The 19,276-nt window shown below is 51.4% G+C and overlaps 1 protein-coding gene across 3 annotated transcripts; it reads left to right on the forward strand.

Moving 5' to 3' along the window:
- The first annotated feature begins 28 nt into the window (after nucleotides 1–28).
- Nucleotides 29–18,944, forward strand: SCARB1 (scavenger receptor class B member 1). Of its 3 annotated transcripts, none has more exons than XM_088064798.1 (12): nucleotides 29–221; nucleotides 4,010–4,167; nucleotides 5,784–5,925; nucleotides 6,357–6,560; nucleotides 6,754–6,849; nucleotides 7,463–7,575; nucleotides 9,436–9,602; nucleotides 10,191–10,309; nucleotides 11,348–11,421; nucleotides 12,207–12,258; nucleotides 12,721–12,867; nucleotides 15,760–16,892. In XM_088064798.1, the coding sequence occupies exons 1-12, from the start codon at nucleotides 102–104 to the stop codon at nucleotides 15,877–15,879; spliced, it is 1,512 nt and encodes a 503-aa protein (XP_087920924.1). In that variant the 5' UTR covers nucleotides 29–101; the 3' UTR covers nucleotides 15,880–16,892. The 3 variants fall into 3 exon arrangements, with proteins under 3 accessions (XP_087920924.1, XP_087920923.1, XP_014109239.1); XM_088064797.1 differs by lacking the exon at nucleotides 15,760–16,892 and adding an exon at nucleotides 15,150–15,293; XM_014253764.2 differs by lacking the exon at nucleotides 15,760–16,892 and adding an exon at nucleotides 18,425–18,944 and having other exon boundaries at nucleotides 30–221.
- The last annotated feature ends 332 nt before the right edge of the window (nucleotides 18,945–19,276 follow it).

The following is a 19,276-nucleotide window of genomic DNA, read 5'->3' on the forward strand; positions in this document are numbered from 1 at the left end:
TGTGCCGGGCCGGGCCGGGCCGGGCCGGGCCGGGCCGCGGGGCCATAAAGCGGCGGCGGGAGCCGCTCCCGGTCCCGCTTCGCTCCCGGCTCCGCCCCGCCATGGCCGTGGCCCGGCGCAAGCTGTCCGTGGGGCTGGGGCTGGCCGGGGTGGCCTGCGCGCTCCTGGGGGGCTGCTTGCTGCTCCTGGGGCCCGTCATCATCCGGCAGCAGGTCATCAAGGTCAGCGGGGCGGGAGGGGCCCGCTCGGTGCGGGCTCGGCGGCCGTGAGGAGCGGGGTGGGATGCCGGCCGTGTGGGGTCGGGGGAGGGGCTGGAGCCGGTGCCGGGGCGGTGCGGGCCGGGGCTGGAGCCGGTGCCGGTGCAGGGTGCGGGCCGGGGCTGGAGCCGGTGCCGGTGCAGGGTGCGGGCCCGGGCTGGAGCCGGTACCGGGGCGGTGCGGGCCGGGGCTGGAGCCGGTGCCGGTGCAGGGTGCGGGCCGGGGCTGGAGCCGGTACCGGGGCGGTGCGGGCCGGGGCTGGAGCCGGTGCCGGTGCGTGTTTGCTTTGTGCAGTGCTGTCCGCAGAGCCCAGAGCTGGAGGTGGCAGCGTCGCTGCTGCAGCTCCGAGCAGCCTCGGGCTCCTAACTCTGGGGAAATGCGGCCTTGGGGTGTTCCGCCTTTGGCGATAGTAAATTTGCCCGGAGTGAGCAGGTTAACCACCGCTGGTTAACGAGGGCTCTTTGCATCACTGGAATTGCATGCAGTGCTGGGCAGAGCATCACCCGAAGCACTGATGCTTCCTCCGTTCCCTCCTGCCTCTACTTGAAGCACCAGCTATTCCTTTTATAAATAGAAGAGCAGACTACCGGGCTGACACGTGCTCCGGTGAGATGCTTTCCCAACAACCTGATGTTGGGAAACAGGATGATGTGCAGGAGCACTCCAGAGAAGCCTCGTGCATGGAGCAGCCTCCAAGTTATCCTGTCTCCTAGACTGAAAGCCTGAAGAGTCGCTTCTCTGAAGACCTGTTTTTATCCACAGGAGAGGTCCCGAAGCTGAAGAGGGTTTGTCCCCAAAATGTGGGGCTGTGGATGGAGTTGTTGGTCTGTTCAGTAAATGCTGTGCAGTTTCATGAACCAGCACTCCTGTCCCTGCTGCTGGGACACCAGTTATCCTGCTGTAATGTAGAGCTCATCCCCACATTTAGCCAAACCTTTTTCTCCCTGTCCAAGGCAGATGAGCCTTGGCCTTTCTCCAAGCTTCCACCTACCCAGGTCAGCCCCTGAAAATTTGCTTCTGATGAAAGAGGTGAACAAACAGCTCATAGCCAATGGCTGGTGCTGCGTGTGGCGCAAAGTCTCTGCCGAAAATGACCTACTTAAACATCCCCCTTGGAAGTGCTGCTGTCTGGGCAGAGCCAGACAGTCCTGTAGATTAAACAGTAGAAAATCTTTGATCTGTTTCAGGACATCAGGAACTGGTACCTGTAGGTAAGAGGCTGAATGGCCCCTGCAGAACAGAAATGACATTTCTGTCTTCTTTTTAGCTAATCCTGATTCTTTCAACCTAATTAATTAAGTCCTAGTAATTTACAATGAGAACAGAAGATGAGGAAAACCTTTGTTTTTTCTCCCTTCACCTCAAGCCCCATCTTCAGCATGACACAAAATTGCCCTGAGCTCATATTGTTTCCATTTCACATTAAGCCTAATAACTGAGTGATAATGGGTGATGAGAAACCTTGAGGCCCTTACTGAAACTCCTGGGTTGGTCTTCAGAGTAGTGTGGGTAAGAGGAGCTTGAAGGGTTGGGGTTGGGCAGGCAAAGGCTGGTTTGCCCATCCTGAGCTGTCAGGACGGTGTATCCTGATGGAAAAGCACTCAGTTGCAGAGAGGTGGTTGTTCCAGGGATGTCTTTGGGTGAAGTCTGCAGGGAAAGACACGGGAAGCAGGGAGCTTGGAGCCTGTCTCCCGCCCCATCTGCACAGGGCTGCCTGTGGGGTTGGCTCTGCAAAACCTGGGGAACATTGCTTTTCTGCAAGCATCTGGAATGCCACAGACCTTGCTGCCGAAGGTATGAGCTTGCACACAGTGAGGCTGCATCAGCTCATCCCTCTGCCACCCCTGGCTGCTCCACTTGGGACCTGCGATGCTGCCCTGGGTGGCAGGAGCTGGGAGCAGGTGACAGCAGCCTCCTTGCTGATGTAGCAGGGTGAGGAGGAGGCTGCTGAGAGGATGTGGAGGGTGAGGTCTGACTGACACCTGGCTTAACTGCTCCTCCCAGTCTGCAGGGGAAACCTCAGCTCTCGGTTTTCCTGAGCAGGGTGCCTCCCTCCTGGAGAAGCAGGATCTGGATGCTGTGGTGGAACTGCTGCTCTTTGGCCCCATCTGGAGCTGATGGGCAGTAACCAGTTCCTTTCAGTTCCTCGGGAGCAAAGATCAGTCTGGTCATGAGGGGTCAAACATCTCAATGACCCTTTGAAACCCATCTAGTTGACAAATATTTTTATTTCAGACGTATGACCATGTTTGTTTTTACCTAAAAGTAGTTTAATTTTAAGCCTACCCTTTTGTGGGGATCTTAGTAACAGCTGTGGAGTACCTTGAGCTGCTGTGCCCATGTGGGAGGGAGCTGGGAAAGGGAGCTGGGATGTAGCTCCATCTGACTGGGTACTTATTATAAAAATAAATGCATATGCAACAAGTGATCAAGCAAGTGTAGTACAGAACAAGCAATTAAAGGGAAACAAAATGTTCTTGATCACAGTCAAATCGACACTTGGGAATCAGAGTTCTAAAAGAGACTAAATAAAAAGTTGTCCTATTACTGTTTTTTTGCCATGAAATCCTTGAGGCTGGCAAAATTAGAGCAGCGTGTGGGCATGGAAGTGGTGGTGGGAAGGGTTTGCTAGGTTAGATGGGTTACACAGCACTGTGGAGATGTCTTTCCAGGGCTAGGGCTTGGATGAGGGGCTTGCAGAAGCCTGCTGCTCACAGGTAGCTCAGCCTTGCCATGAAATGCCTCAAGAAAGATGAGGTGTTGCAGGGGGAAACCTCTGGCACCTCAACTCCCTGTGTCAGCAAATATGTGCCCAGTCAGAGTGAGCTGCTCCAGGGCAGGAACTTTGGGGCTGCTGAGCTGCACCAGCATAAAGCCCACATCCCTCCTCCTGTTGGTGGATCAACCCCACTTCCATAAGCTGGCTGGGTTACCTAAGCAGGGAGAAGGATTTGTGCTTGCAGAAAAAATGATTATGGTGGAACACATCCAAAGTAAATGTTCAAGAAGGAACAAGCTCTCGCCCCTACTACAGCGCCCTGGAGGCAGGGAGGGAGCAGAGGCAGATGTGCCCATGTGCCAGGTCCTGAGCTGAGGAGAGCTTAAGTTGTCTTGGAGCTCCTGCAGGCATTTCCCAGCACACAGGACAGTGATATGGGAACATGATTGTGCCTTGCCTTTGACCTGCCTCATGATCTGCCGTGAGTCAATGCAGGTTGGCAGCTGAGAGGAGGCAGAGGTGTCCTGTGCTGTGCTGTTGGGACACAGCTGGGTTGCCATCGCAGTTCATCTTTTTTTTTTGGGAATCTAGTGGGTTCTCCCTGCTGGTACCCAAACAGTTGTGTGGATAGCTGTGCCACTTCTCTGTGCTTGCTTTTAGCTGTGTGGAGCTGCCAAACCAGTGAACAAAGGCCTTTGGGACAGGGTTGTTTCTGCCAGACAAGTAAAACAGAGTAGTGAATAATTCAGAGCCAAGTCTCATCAAAACACAAGGAAACCCTCTGGGTAGGATTAGAAAAGTTAAGCCTGAATAAATAAGCTAGTAGACATCCTGTGGCATAAACCTGATGCTTCTGCACACACAGGAGTTTTTACTGTAGATCTAGCTGGATTTCAGTCTGCCTGATCCTCATACACCTGGATCCTCTGGACAGCTTCTGTTGTAGCTGGCACCTTGTTGAGCTGAGGATGGATGTGTTCATCTGCAGCCACAGAGCCCAAAAGTTGTGCCTCCTTTTTTTCTTTCCTTACAGAACGTCAGGATCGACCCCAGCAGCATCTCCTTCCAAATGTGGAAAGACATCCCTGTTCCTTTCTACTTGACAGTGCATTTCTTCGAAGTGCTGAACCCCCAGCAGGTCCTCCAGGGAGCAAAGCCGGTGCTGAGCCAGCGTGGACCCTACGTGTACAGGTCAGGTACCAGCTGTGGTGCAGCTTGGCATGAGCCTGCCCACTGTGCTGCCTGCCAGGCTGCTGGCTGGCTCCTCTGGCAGCAGGACATGGCATCAGCAGGTTTGGTGGGAGCCCAGGGACACTGGATTTTGAAGTGACCCAAATGGGCTCTAGTTGCTCTGATCTTGCTAAGACACACAAAGGATCTCTGGTCACTGAGACAGCGAGATTGGTGGGTGCTTCACTGAGTTGTGGAGCTCAGTCTTTTTCTGGGGCCTGTTGGGCAGGCAGAGCTGGGCTGATGTGGTCCAAACATGGGTATCAGTGGTGGTGGTAGGTGATCCTGCCTTCAGAGTGCTCTTCTTTTATCTTCATTGTGCATTTAAGAGCCCAGCTCTTGAGCTGGAGCCACCTCAATATCAAACTTCATGGGTCAGCCTAAGTCCTCATCTAACCTGAGACCCAAAATGTGCCTAAAAGTGAGCGCCCTGGTCATGGGAGCCAGCATGGAGAACAAGTATGGAGCACTAGCACTGGGTCAACCCCACACAGCAGGGCTCAGTGTGTGCCATGGCTGAGGATGGTGGCTGAATCCCCAGGTGCTTCTCAGCACCTGAAAGAGGAAGCGGTGATTGGTGTTGAGTTGAACATGTGAACTTCCACATAAGCAGTGATCTTCAATATATTAGTGCCTACAGTAATGTGGTGAGGTTGAATCAGCAGCCTAAGCAAGCTCATGTGGAAAGATTACTGGTTAATCCAAAGCTGAGCGGAGTGCAGGGGGAGCCTGCAGTTTGTGTGTGCCCTCGTTTCCCCTGGCCTCAGCAGGTCCCCCTGTGTGGTTTCTGTATGTTGCCATCACATTGCTCTCCTGGCTTGGGGAAAAGCTTCACTTACTGTAAATGAGAATAAACAAAGGGGCAAAGCTTATTAGTGTCCTTGTGTTCCTGCTGAGCAAGATTAGTGCCCTTCCCTAATGTGGGCTGTAAAACACAGGCTCCACAGTGAAGGACTTTGTTTTTGCTGGTGAGCTGAGCTTCAATTCCTCCAGGAGCAGTAACAGGCTTGTGATGGCTGCAGAGCACTGCAGCCCCCGTGGGGCAGGGGCTGAAGTCCAGCAGCACTGGGCAGTGTGCAGGATGTGGATGGCCTGAAGGCCTGAGGAGCAGGAGGGCCACGAGGCTGTGTGGAGGGTCAGGCTGCCCTGAACCCAGGAGACACTGGGGAGCAAATCAGTGTGGGCTCACTGGCAGAACATGTGGCATCTTGGCTGGTCCTCTCCTGTTTGCAGGTTGTTCTGGTGTGGGAGTTGCTGTGGCTCTGCATGTCTGAGCAGCTCTCTGAGGTGGCTGGGCTCTCCAGTGGCTGTAGGTGAAGCAACAGAGGAGACTTGTGCTTTTGTTTTACATTTCTTGGGTACTGAGTTAGGAAGAAACACTGTGTGTCTGCAGGAGTCCAGTCTGCCAGGGATGCCTGGCTCCTGGGCTGCCCTCTCCTCCTGCCAGACCCTAACCCTGCTTGGGGTGGGAGGTTTATATTTGTTCCCACACTGCCTCCCCCAGCAGCAAGCTCAGGCCTGTGCAGCCCCTAGGCTCTGCCTAGGGATGGTTCCCATCATCTCCCATCTCTTTGCAGGGAGTACAGGAGTAAAACAAATATCACATTCAATGACAACGATACCGTTTCCTACCTGGAGTACCGGAACCTTTTCTTCCAGCCACACTTGTCCAATGGCACAGAAGACGAGTACATTGTTGTGCCAAACATTCTGATGATGGTAAGTGCTTCTTGCCTGGACGGGTTCCACCTTCTGAGCTTGCAGGGAGGGTGGTGATATCCAGCACTGAATTACTGAATCACAGGGCTTAAGGCTGATCAAGCAATGAGGTGGTTAAGCTTATATAATGTAATTTTCTGCTTTCTGGGTGTTAATTGCTCTGTTAGGCTGCTACTGTTCCAGAACCACAGTGTGCAGAGCAGCTGGTCTTGAGTCTGCAACCTCATCTGAGCATCCTGTGGGGAAATCAAGCCTGTGAGCCCTCAACTGCTTTCTTCCCCAACTGAGAATAAATTAAGAATGTCAGTCTGTCCAGAGGATTCCTCTGGGGCAATGGATGGGAGCAGCAGAATGATTTTGGTTAGCAGCAAAAATGCTTCATCTTTCGTAAGGGTGGGGCTCTCATCCCAGGGGTTTGTTTCCTTTCTCAGGGAGCAGCTGTGATGATGGAAAAACTGCCAAATATTTTTAAGATTTTACTGAGTGGAGCCCTGGCTGGCCTGAAACAGAAGGCATTCATGAACCGGACGGTGGGGGAGATCATGTGGGGGTATGAAGACCCCCTCATAAACGCAATAAATACGATTGTTCCTGGCCTGATGCCTTTCAAGGGGAAGTTTGGACTATTCATAGATGTAAGTCTTGGTTGGGAATGCTAAAATCCCAGCAGTATTGATCCTGGGGACAGCTCAGACTCTCAGCTGAGGAGAAGCTGAGTAGCTGACAGTGTGGGGGGCACCCCCAGAGCTGATGGGGCACCCAGAGTCAGGAACGTTTTGCAGCCTTGCTGTGAGCAGTAGATTAAACAATCTTTTATTCTCTCTGCAGTTCAACAACTCCAATTCAGGACTGTTCACAGTAAACACAGGCATGAAGAACATCAGTCAAGTTCACATGGTGGATTCGTGGAATGGGCTAAAGAAGGTGAGTGTCTGGCAGCAAACCTTGAATAATGGGGAATGCCTGATTTAAAGCAGGGTAGGCTGAAGGCTCTGGGTACTGTTGTGTGGGGCTCAGGTTTGAAGACAAGTTTCCACAGGAAACTTGTTCATGTGCTTCAAGTGCTGCAATTTCTGCTCTAGCAGAAGGCTGCCAGGAGGCAGCCACGTGGCAAAATGCTTTCCATCTTGTGATTGCATGAAATTCATCCCCTCATGGGTTTCACTGGCACTCCCTTGCAGTGTTGTTGGAGCTGGGTGCCTCTAATGGTTGAAGTCTCAGGCTCCTGTGGCCTGTGCTGAAGGTGTTAAATACTCTTGTTAAAGGATGCTTTACTCTCTTCCCTTGTGGAATTCTGCTCCTGGCTAAAATCAGCTGAACACAGAGACCAACCCCTGGGGGCTGGTGGTTCTTGTCGATTAATTGGGTGGATGTTTGGCTCACAGAATCATGAAGGATGGAAAATATGCTCAAGACAGGAAAGATCTTCCGTGCTGCTATGGAAGCACTGTGGGGTGGTGGACATTCCTTGCAGGGGTGAAAGCTGACTCCAGCAAGCTCATCCTACTGAGTTCTTCTCTCTACACTTGTCCCACAGGTGAACTACTGGCGCAGCAGCCAGTGCAACATGATCAATGGGACAGCGGGGGAGATGTGGCCACCGTTCATGTCCCCCACCTCCCTGGAGTTCTACAGCCCTGATGCCTGCAGGTGAGGCCAGAGCTGCCAGCCTGTCCCCACACAGGTGGCAGGACACGCTGCAGCCATCCTGCACACGCGTGCAGTGACGTGCAGGGCTCAGGATTTGTTCCTGTAGTTAAAGTTCAGCTGCAGTTTGGGTCTGCATTATCTGAGCTTTGCAAACAGCGTAATTGTCTCATTGTCAGGATATTGTGGTGTCCATAAATACCTTCCAGATCACTGGAGAAGTCAATCTTACCCACGTTTAATCAGTACAAAATAGCCAGATGCGGTTATCTAATGGAGATAACATGTGGGCAGTTAGAAAGAGAAGTAAGGATTCTCAGAGGGAAATGCAACTGTAACTGCAGGACTCTTTCAGCTGACTAAACTCTTGGAAACATTATGTCAGGGGGGATATTCGTGCCACCATTTCCAGGCTCTTTCTTCTTCTTTTTTCTTTTTTTTTTCTCCTGCTTTAGTAAGACACCCTGACCTTAGCTGATCACACAGGGCTTAAAATACCCTACAGAGCAGCCTGTGTGCCTGTGCCTGAGGCTGGAAGGAGGGGAAGCAGGCACAAATCCCCTGTTTGTAGCTTGGGGAAGATAATGATAATTCTGCCTTTGTAGATAGTGCTGCAAAACAAGCAAGTGCTCATTTTGAATCGAGAGCAATGACCTCTTCAGTGAACAAACAGACAGCTGAGCCAAGCAATAGCACAGGGATTCCTCTGCACAAGGGACAGCAGCAAACACCAAAATGACCCGGAGCCAGGAATTTACAGGGAAGTTTAAACACATACCTGTTCCTGTAAAACTACAGAAACCTCTGGAACAGAACATGCTTCCAGACAAGGCTTCCAGTGAAGTGGAGGAAACCAAGCTTGGTTTCTCATTGGCACAGGAGGTTCCTGCCACACAGAACTGTGGGGAAGTGGCTCAGCTTCTCAGGCAGCTCTGTCTTCTCCCCAGACCTCTGCCAGTGTTCACACAGTCACAAACATCAGCTGGTAGGCTGAGAGCATAGCTGCCTTTCTGCAGGGCAGGCAGGGCCCGTCTCCTGTGCTCTGTGCATGTGAAGTGTAGCTGATGCTGAGAGGCAGATAGCAAGGTTTTATCCTGCTGATGTGCTACAGCAACCTCTGCCTTGTTGCAGCAAGGTGAGCAGAACCAAGGGGCACGTGTGAAACTGCTGAACATGCCCCGAATCCCCCATCCTTGGTGCCAGCATCAGAAGGCCTCTGTAGGAATGAGCAGCCCCTTGGCCTGCCCAGGCTGTCCTGGCAGCCCACTGTGACCCTCTTACCCATTCTGTGATTCTCTGATCCCTTCAAACCTCACTCAAGTGTGAAGGGAGAAAATTTTTGTCCTGGAAACTTGCATTAAACCTGGCCAGCAATATTGCAGCCCAACATCAATAACCTCTGGTAGCAAGAAAAAAATGTTGCTGTGTCACATAGGGAAATTTTCCACTGCCTTGGCAGTCTGTTGCTGGAGTTGGCTTGTGAATTTATCCAGTCCATGCCCTGTAACAGAGCACCTCAGAGCCAAGGCTTGCATAAAGTGGGTATTATCTCTTGGAGAGCAGCCCTGGGGATTACTACATGCCTTTAAACAAATCTCAACTGGATATAGCAAACAGACCTATAAGCCTGTGGTTTCTCTCCCTAACTAGTCCTGACCAACCCTTTAGATGTACTTAAAACATGGAAAGCAAAAGGCCTAAATACTCACTCCCCATTCCCTGAAGCACTGCTCTGAGGGTTTATCTTCATCTCAAAGTCTAAGTTACATTGCAACTTCATCTTATCCAACCAAGATAAGAACCCACTTCTGGCCTGGGAACCTGTTGGCTAATCCTGATCCTTCTCCACCGAAACCATTCCAGATCCATGACACTGGTGTACGAGCAGTCTGGGGAGTTCAAGGGTGTGCCCACCTATCGCTTTGTGGCGCCGAAAACCCTCTTTGCCAACGGCACAGACTATCCACCCAACGAGGGCTTCTGCCCCTGCATGCAGTCTGGCATCCAGAACGTCAGCTCCTGTAGGCTCAGTAAGTCCTTTTCCCCCTGGCTCTCCATAATGGACCAGTATTAAATCTGAGATGCAGTACAAGCTTGGCTGTGCATAAAACCTGCTCTTGTGCCTGCTGGGATGCTGAAAAGTACTGGTGGGCTCTGTCTGCAATGAGGGAAAGAGGGAAAACCCTTGTGCCTGAAGTTCCTTCAGTGCCCAGCCCTATGAGAGGCTGGCATTTGTGGGAATGCCCAGGGATGCAGTGGGATCATTACAAACCCTGGGCTGGTGGTGGGAGCAGGGGACAGGCAGCCCCCACAGCTGCCAAGTTAAATGTTGAATGTTAAAGCTGCTTTGGACACCCAGTGTGCATCATACAGGAGTGACAGTGTCCCAATTCATGTCTGGGAGCAGGGAGCTGCCACACCATGGTGTGCTGGGAAAGAGTCTTAACCCTCCCCAGTCACTGGAACAACCCTGCAGCGAGGGAGGGGAAGGAGGCTGCTGGTTGGGAGGAGAAAACAGAAAAGCTGTTCAGAACAAGTACCACAAGGGCTTAAAAGCCTCAAAAAAAGCTCTTGGGTATGTGGGTGGAGGAGCTTAAGATGTCTTTCATCTCATGCAGATGCACCGATGTTCATTTCCCACCCTCACTTCTACAACGCTGACCCATCCCTGGTGAGCGCAGTGGAAGGCCTGCACCCCAGCAAGGAGCAGCACGGGCTTTTCCTCGATGTGCACCCCGTGAGTGAGCCCACCAGGGCCTCCCCTCGCCCCAGGGACCAGCCCAGGATGGGGGGACCCTGCCATCAGCTGAGTGGTGGCACTGCTCTGCTCTCGTGGCGCTGATTCGAGCAGGTTCCATAGTGCAAAGACTGGCGAGGACATGTGCAGATAAAACTATCAAAGCCATAAACTAATTGAATAATTAGCCTGGCTTCTAGAGAATTGCAGAACTAATTATAAACATAATTGTTTTGATAAGCATGGTGAAGTTCTTTCCACTGACTCAGGCCTATAACACCAGGAGGTGTATCTGGCAGCAGCCCAGCTATGCCCCAAATCTGCAAATGCACATTGCCATGAGAACTGCCTGGCAAAATCTGAAGACCATGCTGTGGTTCAAGCTGGCACCTCCATTTTTGGGCTGGCTTCTTCCACTCTGTCAACCTGCCCATCTGGAGCTGACTGCTTTTGCACTGGGCTGCTGCTGTGTTATACCCGTCACGTACCTGCAGCGTGGGGGTGAAGTCACCACTCCAGAGGAGGTGATTTGGGGTGTGCTGAGGTATCATTGTCCCAGCTGCTGTTGGGAAAGGGACTTTGGGATTTTCCACCTGCAGCCTGCGTGTTGTGCATGGTCAGTTTTTCCAAATGTTCAGTGATGTTTGCTCAAGCAAAAAACCCATTTCTCTCTTGAGGTAAGGTAAACTGTGTCTTATCTAGACATTGGGTTATGACTGCTTTTCTTATCGCAGTTATGAAAATCTAATTAAGTTTATTACAGTATCAAACATCTACTGATAACAGTACAGTTATACTCTTATCTAGCTGCAGGCTGCTGACTACAAACAGGGGATGGTCCAACAAAAATTCTCTGCTTGTAAAAATGTGTGGCAAAACTGCAGAGTCATGAGAAACCAATGTCTTAATGGGTGTCAACAAGACCAGCTTTGAAGTGTGATGTTTTGGTGATCTTGGAATGTTGCCTGGCAGAGTCTGTTGGTCCCCACGGAGTCACTTGGAAGTTACTGATGAACTGGTTGTTCTCTTCCTCTGCAGATGACAGGCATCCCCATGAATTGCTCCATCAAGCTCCAGCTGAACCTGTACATAAAGGAGGTGTCTAATATAATGTAAGTTATAGAAATGGACTAGGACTCCTAGAGATGTCCATCTGCCTTCCCTGAGCAGGGAGCTCTGCTGATGCTGAGGTTGCTGCAGAGTTTACTCTCCCCAAAGACAAAGCAGCTTTACTGTGACCAGTTGTCCTATTGCTGGAGCCAGCTGGTTGAAACATCAGCCATTCCAGTGACCACAAGTTCCATCCTTTAGAGTGACTGCCTGTTTGCTCAGCTCAGGCAGTGTCCCTGAGGAGCTGCTCATCTACACTGTGCTGCCTCTCAGGAGTTACCTGCAACATGGAGAGGCAAAACCCGCTCTGCCTGCGGGGCAGAGAGTGCAGCCTGTGTCCAAAAGACACTTCCAGCTCCATGGAAGCAAACAGGAGATCTCTAAATACCAGCAAGGGTGGGAGTGTGCTCTTGCTGCTTGGGCTGAGGGGCAGATGTCTGCAGACAGCCCCCAGGGTGCCGTCCAGGTGAATGAAACATGAGCTTTACCATTCTGGTTTACTGAATTTCCCATCCCTGGAGCCCAGGTTTGGGATGGCACTTACTGCTGTCCTCAGGCAGTTAAGCCCCCATGGCAGCACGAGCTCTGCTCTTGCATGAAAAGCACCTGGTCCTCCAAGGTGGGAGCAGCTCACTGGAGCAGCAGGGATTGCCACCTCCTTATGCTGCTTTCCTGGCAGCTGTCAGTCTGTCAGACATGTCCCCTTAGGAAGAATTATGGTGCTAATTGTGACCTGATCAACCATAAACCTAAGTGTGTGCTTCTTTTTTAATTTTCTTCTCCCCAGTCAAACAGGGAAGATTAAGCCAGTGGTCCTGCCGCTGCTGTGGTTTGCAGAGGTGAGCTGCCTTCCTCAGCCTGATTCTGCAGAGCTTCTCCTGCTTCCCCATCACCCACTGCTGGGGAAACTCCACTTGGGATAAAGCTTTAAGCCAGCCAGACTAATTAAGCACCAACAGAGGGCTTTTCAATACTTGGCTATGCCATTAATCCCTCTGAGCTGAACAAACCCTGCACTATACTTGGTAAATCTCTGGCTCTGCCCTAGATGTGGGGTTAAATAGGGCCCTGGGCAGAGCTGCCAGCATCCCTGTCCTCATGTGGGCCAGGGAGTGCAGTCTCCAGCTGTGGGTGCATGTCCAGCTGCCTCCCACTGTTTAGTAAAAGCTTTTAGCCTGACTGAATCTTCCATAAATTCCCTAATTTACACTGGGAGGTGGTGGGAAAGGAATCATTCAGCTGGTCTGTCTCAGCCCTGGACGGGAGGGAAATGCCACTGACAACTCTGCTTTTTCGAGCAGAGCGGATCCATCGAAGGCTCAGTCCTGAAGCAGTTTTACACCAACCTGGTGCTGCTCCCATCGGTGCTGGACTACCTGCAGTACATCTTCCTTGGGCTGAGTGTCCCACTCATTACTGCAGCAGCTGTGCTCATGGCAATGAGTAAGGTAAGAATCCGCAGATGCCTGGTGGGAAGCGCTGTCAGTCAAATCAGACTCAATCAGATGTAGTTTGGGCTGACAATCTAATGTGTCTGAGGAAACATTGGCTGATGCCACCAACAATCTCCTAATGGTGCCAGGTGCCAGCAGGTAGCAGCAGGACTTCCTTAGCCATCTAGAAATTGGGCTGCAAAGAGATAACATGAAGCATTCCTGGCTTTTTTGGTGCACAGCAGTGATGAAAGTGGCTTCCTGGAGGAGGAGGAGGTATTTCTCAGCTCACCCAGCTAGTGAAGAACCAATCCTAGTTTATCAACCCAGCCTCCATAGAAGGCAGCAGCAGCTCTGTGCCATTGCACAGATCTGCATCTCTGCAGGCTCCCAGCATTTTTCCAGTCAGCACAGAGCCTTCTCCAGAGGATGGAGCTATCTGAACACAGCCTGTTAAGTGGAATGCAGTTGCTGTGTTCTTGCAGCAGGGACACAGCCACTGTGGCTGCCTCAGCCCAGCACAGATTCTGTTTCCTTGAAACACACTTGATTTCTGTGCCAGCTGCTCCAGAGGGCTCTGGAAGTGAAACCCTCAGAGCCTTTGTGGATCTGGGTTTACTGAGAAGTGAAGACCTTTGAAGGCTGCTTGGGAGTTGGTAGCAGGGTTGTGGGGCAGGCAGTGGGGTGAGGCTGAGCTGAGCTGTCAGGACTGAATATAAAACAGCCAAAACACTCAGTGGAGATGTGTGGCTCTGGCTCCACGGTGATCTGGTGAACACTAAACTCTCTACAAGCTTAGTTCTGGAAGTAGAGATCTAACTTCCTACCCTAACCCTGGATCAAAGGAGGCTGGTTTAGCTTTGCACTGCAGTCAGGTGGCTTAGGCTGGCTCTAAAGCTGCAGAGGTGAAGAGGCTGCTTGTGGGGATAAAAGGCATTGCTTGGGATGAGAGCAGACTGAGGGGAAGCCTGTGTGAGGGGCTGCCTTTGCTCAGCAGGTTCCTGCCCTTCCTGAATCCCCCACCTTAAATGGTGCCAGGGTTCTCAGAGTACCACGTAATTGGATTTTAATCAAGTCTGCAATTACTTAAGTGACTTAAACACATGATCCCAAATCCCCTTGTTCCTCCACGCACTTCCCTGCAGGGTGGGAGTGATGCTAGGGCCCAGCATGGAGCTCAGAGCTCCCCACCAAACCCTTCCTGTGCTCCCAGGATGGTCCTGGGGTGAACTGCTCCCTTCAGCACATGTGAGTGGTTGCTTGCAGACAGGCTGCACTCTGCTACATGACCCCAGGGGCTCTGAAAAATGGCTGGGCAGCTATTTCTAACCTCTTAGGCAGCCCTGAGCTGGCATTTCCTCTTTGTGCAAGTCTTAATTCCTGATATCAAAGAGATTTAACCATGCTAGAAAGGGTCAGGGAAAAAAAGCTGGATTTTCAACTCTTTCAAGCCAACTGAATATCTGCTTGTGGAATATCCCAAACCCAGGCATAAGCCAGCTGTACTTCTGTGCTCAGCCAAAAGAGTCATGAAGGGTTAGGACTAAAAACCAACGGCAGGAAGTGCCTGACTACCTGGAAAGTGATTAAAATGCCTCAATGACCTTACAAATCTCTAAGAAAGCTATACAACAACCCATGAATGTCTCCACCTAATGAGTAGATAAGAGGTTGTAAACTGGAAGACAGCGATTTGCAGCCAAGGTGTGTTCCTCATTTGATTGAAGTGTTGCTGATCAAGCCCTGATTGCTTAATCGTGCACAGTTCTGCCTCCCGAAGTCACAGGCGATGTCAGAGGGGACCCTGAGCAGGGACATTGTCCACACCTTCACGTGTCTGCCAGCGTGAAGGTCTCCCTGAACCCAGCTCCTTCCTCAGATGTCTGGTGTGCTTCTGGAGGGAGCAGTGTGCTCTGTAGCCAGCACAGATGAGGTAGTGTGAAACACTTCAATCTTAGTCTAGATTATAGTGCAGCCAGTTTGAAATGCATCTGTTGGACTCACAGCTCTAAGAAATGCATCGTCTGTACAGGTGTGAAATACCCTTGTAGCTCTCTGCAATTGTGGCCTAAAGCCTGTGTGGTGGCACTTTCAAAAGGCAAACAGACCATTTTCAAACTGGCTTGACACTGAACAAAATCTTAAATAGGACTTAGTTTACTCTAAATTTCAGAATCTTCATTTATAACTAGATTCTAGTTAAACAGTGATTTTTTTTTTCGAATCTCCTCCGAAAATTGGAGCCCTGGTGAAATTCATGTCCAAGTGCACCATAAACTAGACTGATTGTCTTCTAGGAAAAATGCTCTTTATTTTGGAGTAGCAATAAAAAGAACTCAGACAGTTATAAGGCAAACAAGGCCATCTCTGCCAAAAATCTGCCTCCGATTAAGGGCACGGTGATGCAGGAAGCCAGACTGTAGGTGGGTACCCAGTCAAGGTAACACGCTTTTCTCTCATCCTGATTTGATTAAACTTCACTTAAAACCAATCAAATTAAATGTTTGCTGTCCACATCTCCCAGACATGCCCTCCTGGCAAGCTTTGCTGCAACGGTGTCGTCCCATGGCTTTATTTGGGGCAATTTATGTGTCTTAATGCACTTAACCAGGTTGCAAGCACGTGCTCTTGTTGTTTCTCCTGGTGTACCTGATCAGTAGGTAATAATGTCAGCAGGGATCTGGGGAAAAGTAGGATTGGTGTGAAGAAATACTTTTTTTGCCTGTTTTTCCCCCCGTCTCGGAGTGTTTGAGTTCCAGAGGTAAGTTTTTTGAATGGATAAAAACTTGTGGGGTAACGGAGATCAGTCCACTGGTGGGTGTCACCCCTCCCCTGCTCCTCTGCCTCAGCAGAGAGGCTTTCAGGAGGGAATTTCTGATGTATAAAATATCTGGGTTTGTATTACAGGAGCACAAAATCAAAATCACTGAGTCGTTGAGGTTGAAGGCACCTCTGGAGCTCATCTATCCCAATCCCTCTGCTCAGGCAGAGTCACCTAGCTCAGCACCATGTCCAGATGTCTCTTAATGTCTTCAGGAATGGAGATTCCCCAGGGCAACCTGTTCCCATTTTTACAGGAAAGAAAAAGAAAAAGAAAAAAAAAAAATACTTCTTAATGTCCAGGTGGAATCCCCTGTGTTCAAGTGTCCCTTTGCTCTTGTCCTGTCCCTGGACACCACCAAGAAGAGCCTGGCTCTGTAGTTACACCCTTCCTTCAGAGCCTTGTTTTCAGTGGTAAGATCCCCCTGAGCCTTCTCTTCTTGAGGCTGAACTGTCCCAGTTCTCTCAGCCTCTGCTCACATAAGAGACAATCCAGCCCCAAAATCACTTTGGTGGTTCTTTGCTGGACTCCTCCCAGTAGCTGCATCTCTCTTGTCCTGGGAGGCGCAGAACTGAGCGCAGTACTCCGTGTATGGCCTCTCCAGTGCTGAGCAGAGGGGAAGGATCACTCCAGGACCTGCTGGCAACACTCCCAGTGCAGCCCAGGAATCAGCTGGCTGCCTTTGCTACCCGGCCACGCTGCTGGCTCACCTGCAGCTCGGTGTCCCCAAGCCCCTGAAGTCCCTTTCTGCCAATCTGCTGCAGAGCTGGGTGACCTTTAGTGTGCACTGGTGTGTGGGGTTGTTCATCCTGAGTGAAAGACCTTGCACATCCTCTTGTTGAACCTCATGAGGTCCTTCCAGTCCCTTCCTCAGCCTGCTGAGGTCCCTCTGGTGTACCAGCCACTCCCCCAGTTTTTGCAGCTCATTAATAAAGATGTTTAACAGGCCTGGACCCATATTGACCCCTGGTGTACACTGATGGTTACTGGCCTCCAGCCCAACTCTGGGCCTGGCTGTTCAGCCAGTTTTCAGTCCCCCTCACTGCCTGCTCATCCAGTCCCTACTTCATCAGCTTCCCTGTAAGGTTTTCAGGGGAGGTGGCATCAAAAGCCTGGAGTCCAGGTGGACAACATGCACTGTTCTCCCCTGATCTACCAAGCCAGTCATTTCATCATCAGTGATCAAGCACAGTTTCCCCTTGATGAAGCCCAGGGTCTGCACTTGATGATTTAATTGTCCTTCATGTGCCTGGAAGTGCTGCTGCATCACTTTCTCCAGGATGAAGGGAGACTGACTGGTCTGTAGCTCCTGAGGTCTTCCTCCTTGATCTTTTTTCAAGATCGAAGTAACATTTGCTTTCCTTCAGTCTTTGGGCCAGGACTGGTCAAAGACAACAGGGAATGGCCTTGCTGTGACATGAGCCCACTCATCCCATCTTGGTCTGTGGATTTGTGCATGTCTAGGTTCCTTAAGTATTCTCTGACCTCATCCTCTTCCACCAAGGGTGCATCTTCCTTGCTCTGGATTTTCCCTGGTTTCTGGGGTCCCCTGCCTCATTCAGCCCCAGGCCCTCATGGTTCCCTCTTCTTTCTTTTGTCACCTGGGTACTTAGAGAAGCCTTTCTTGTCTCTGACATCCTTGGCTGGATGCAGTTCCAGCTGGGTTTTGGCTTTCCTGTCTTCATCCCTGCATGCTGGGAGAGTTTCCCTGTGTTCCTGCCAGGTTACATGTCCCTGCTCCCACCTTCCATACATCTCCTTTCTGCATTTGTGTTTGGAGCTCCTGGTTCATCCGTGTTGCCCTGCTGGCATTTTTTTCCTGGCTTGGGATGCTTGTTAGGGTGGACTGTTCTTGAACTTGGAGGAGGTGTCCTTTGAATATTAACCATCCTTTTTTGTCCTGACTTTATCTTCTCACCTGAGGCCTGTAGACACTTTTAGAATCATAAACACATTAAGGCTGAAAATTCCTCCAAGATCTTCAAGTCCAAACTTCACCCAAATACCACCATGCCCAAAGAGTCTCCAGGTGTTCCTGCTGGTGTCACTGGTGCCCACACTGGAGCAGCAATGGGCAACAGTCCAAGGCTTAGACAAGCCTCACTGTTCCTCCACCACACCCCAGTCCACGTCCCCAGTGAGCAGAAGGCTTTGGGTGAGGGGCAGGTTGGTGTCTCTGTCCCCAGCAGCAGAAAGGGACCCGCTCCTGTCACCTGCTGCTTCCTCCTGAGGTGCTTGCATCAGTTAGGGTCAGGGCCCACGTGGTCTGTTTGAAGGCATATCTGGCTCCTGCTCAACTTTGAGGGTGGTGAACCTGTTTTGTAGGTGTCAGTGTAAGAGTTCAGGCGAGGAGGAGCTGTATTGGAGCCAGGGGGCACCAGCTTCCATCCTTCCCCAGAGGCTGCACCTAGCGTTATCCCAGGAATGAGTGCTGCCTGTGTGTGCTGCAGCTGGTGCCTGGGGGTCTCCAAGCCCTCCTGTCCCTCTCCCTTCCATCTGGGATGCTGTGCACTGTCCCACAGCTCCTCCACACCGCTCCTCAGGCTGGATGTTTGGGTGGTGTCACGGGTGCAGGAATGGGAATTATCTCCTTTTGGTGGGGCGAGAGGTACAAAAAGGAGGTACAAAAATCTTCCATTTAAGAAAAGGGCCCTTGGCAGCTGAGAGAGGCTTGGGGTGGGCATGCCCGGGGTGGGGACGTGGTGGCACCGCTGGTGTGGCCAGGCTGTGACCTCTGTCCCTCCCCTGCAGAGAAGCACCGCGGAGAAGAGCCCCCGGCCCCTCGCCACGCAGAGCAAGCCTCTCTCCTCCGAGACCACGCCGCTCCTGCATGACACCGACACCCTGAGCCAGGATGGTGTCATGGCCTGAGCCTCGCCCTGCACTGGGACATGCTTCCCACTGGGACTCATTTCCCACTGGGACTCATTTCCCACTGGGACACGCTGCCCACTGGGACACAGCCACGCTGCAGGTGACACCTGCTTCGGATCCCCAGAGCTCTCTGGAAGGTGAAGCCCTGGACAGCTCGGCAGAGAGCCTGCACAGCACGGCAAAGCCATGGGATAATCCTGCTGCTCAGCATTCCTGCTCATCCAGAAACCTCAACTCTTGTCCCCAAGGGCCTGCCTGAGCCACAGCCCTTCTCTCCGGTGGAATGAAGATGGTTGCTGACTGATCTGAGAAGTTATTTGCAATTTAAACTGCCTATTGCTAGGGATAAAAGGCACTTTAATGAGAGCCTTTAAAATAAATGAGGTTTGTATAGGTAGCAGTGATGGGATTTAGTGATCTTTTTAAAAGCCACTGTTCATTTCACCAAATGGGGCACGCTGTCCTGGAGCCACTCACAGTTTTATTGCCACTTGATGTAACTGGACTACACTGCAAATCATTTCTGGGTGCTGTCACTTCAGTGATGTCTCTTCCCACAGTAGCTGGAGCCTGCCTGGGGTTGCTCCAGCCTTTGCATGCGTTGGAGAGTATTGGTGACTTTTAAAGCCCCAGTTCTGTGCTGTGACCTTGTGCTCCACAGCGATTCCAGCTCACAGCCCTGTTACCTGATCTCTCCTGGCTGGAGGTGACAAGGGGAGCCTTGGCAGG

This window comes from Pseudopodoces humilis, chromosome 20 (genome assembly GCF_049639895.1).
Source record: "Pseudopodoces humilis isolate 2021_Gansu_Grassland_sample_001 chromosome 20, ASM4963989v1, whole genome shotgun sequence".
Classification (NCBI taxonomy): Eukaryota; Metazoa; Chordata; class Aves; order Passeriformes; family Paridae; genus Pseudopodoces; species Pseudopodoces humilis.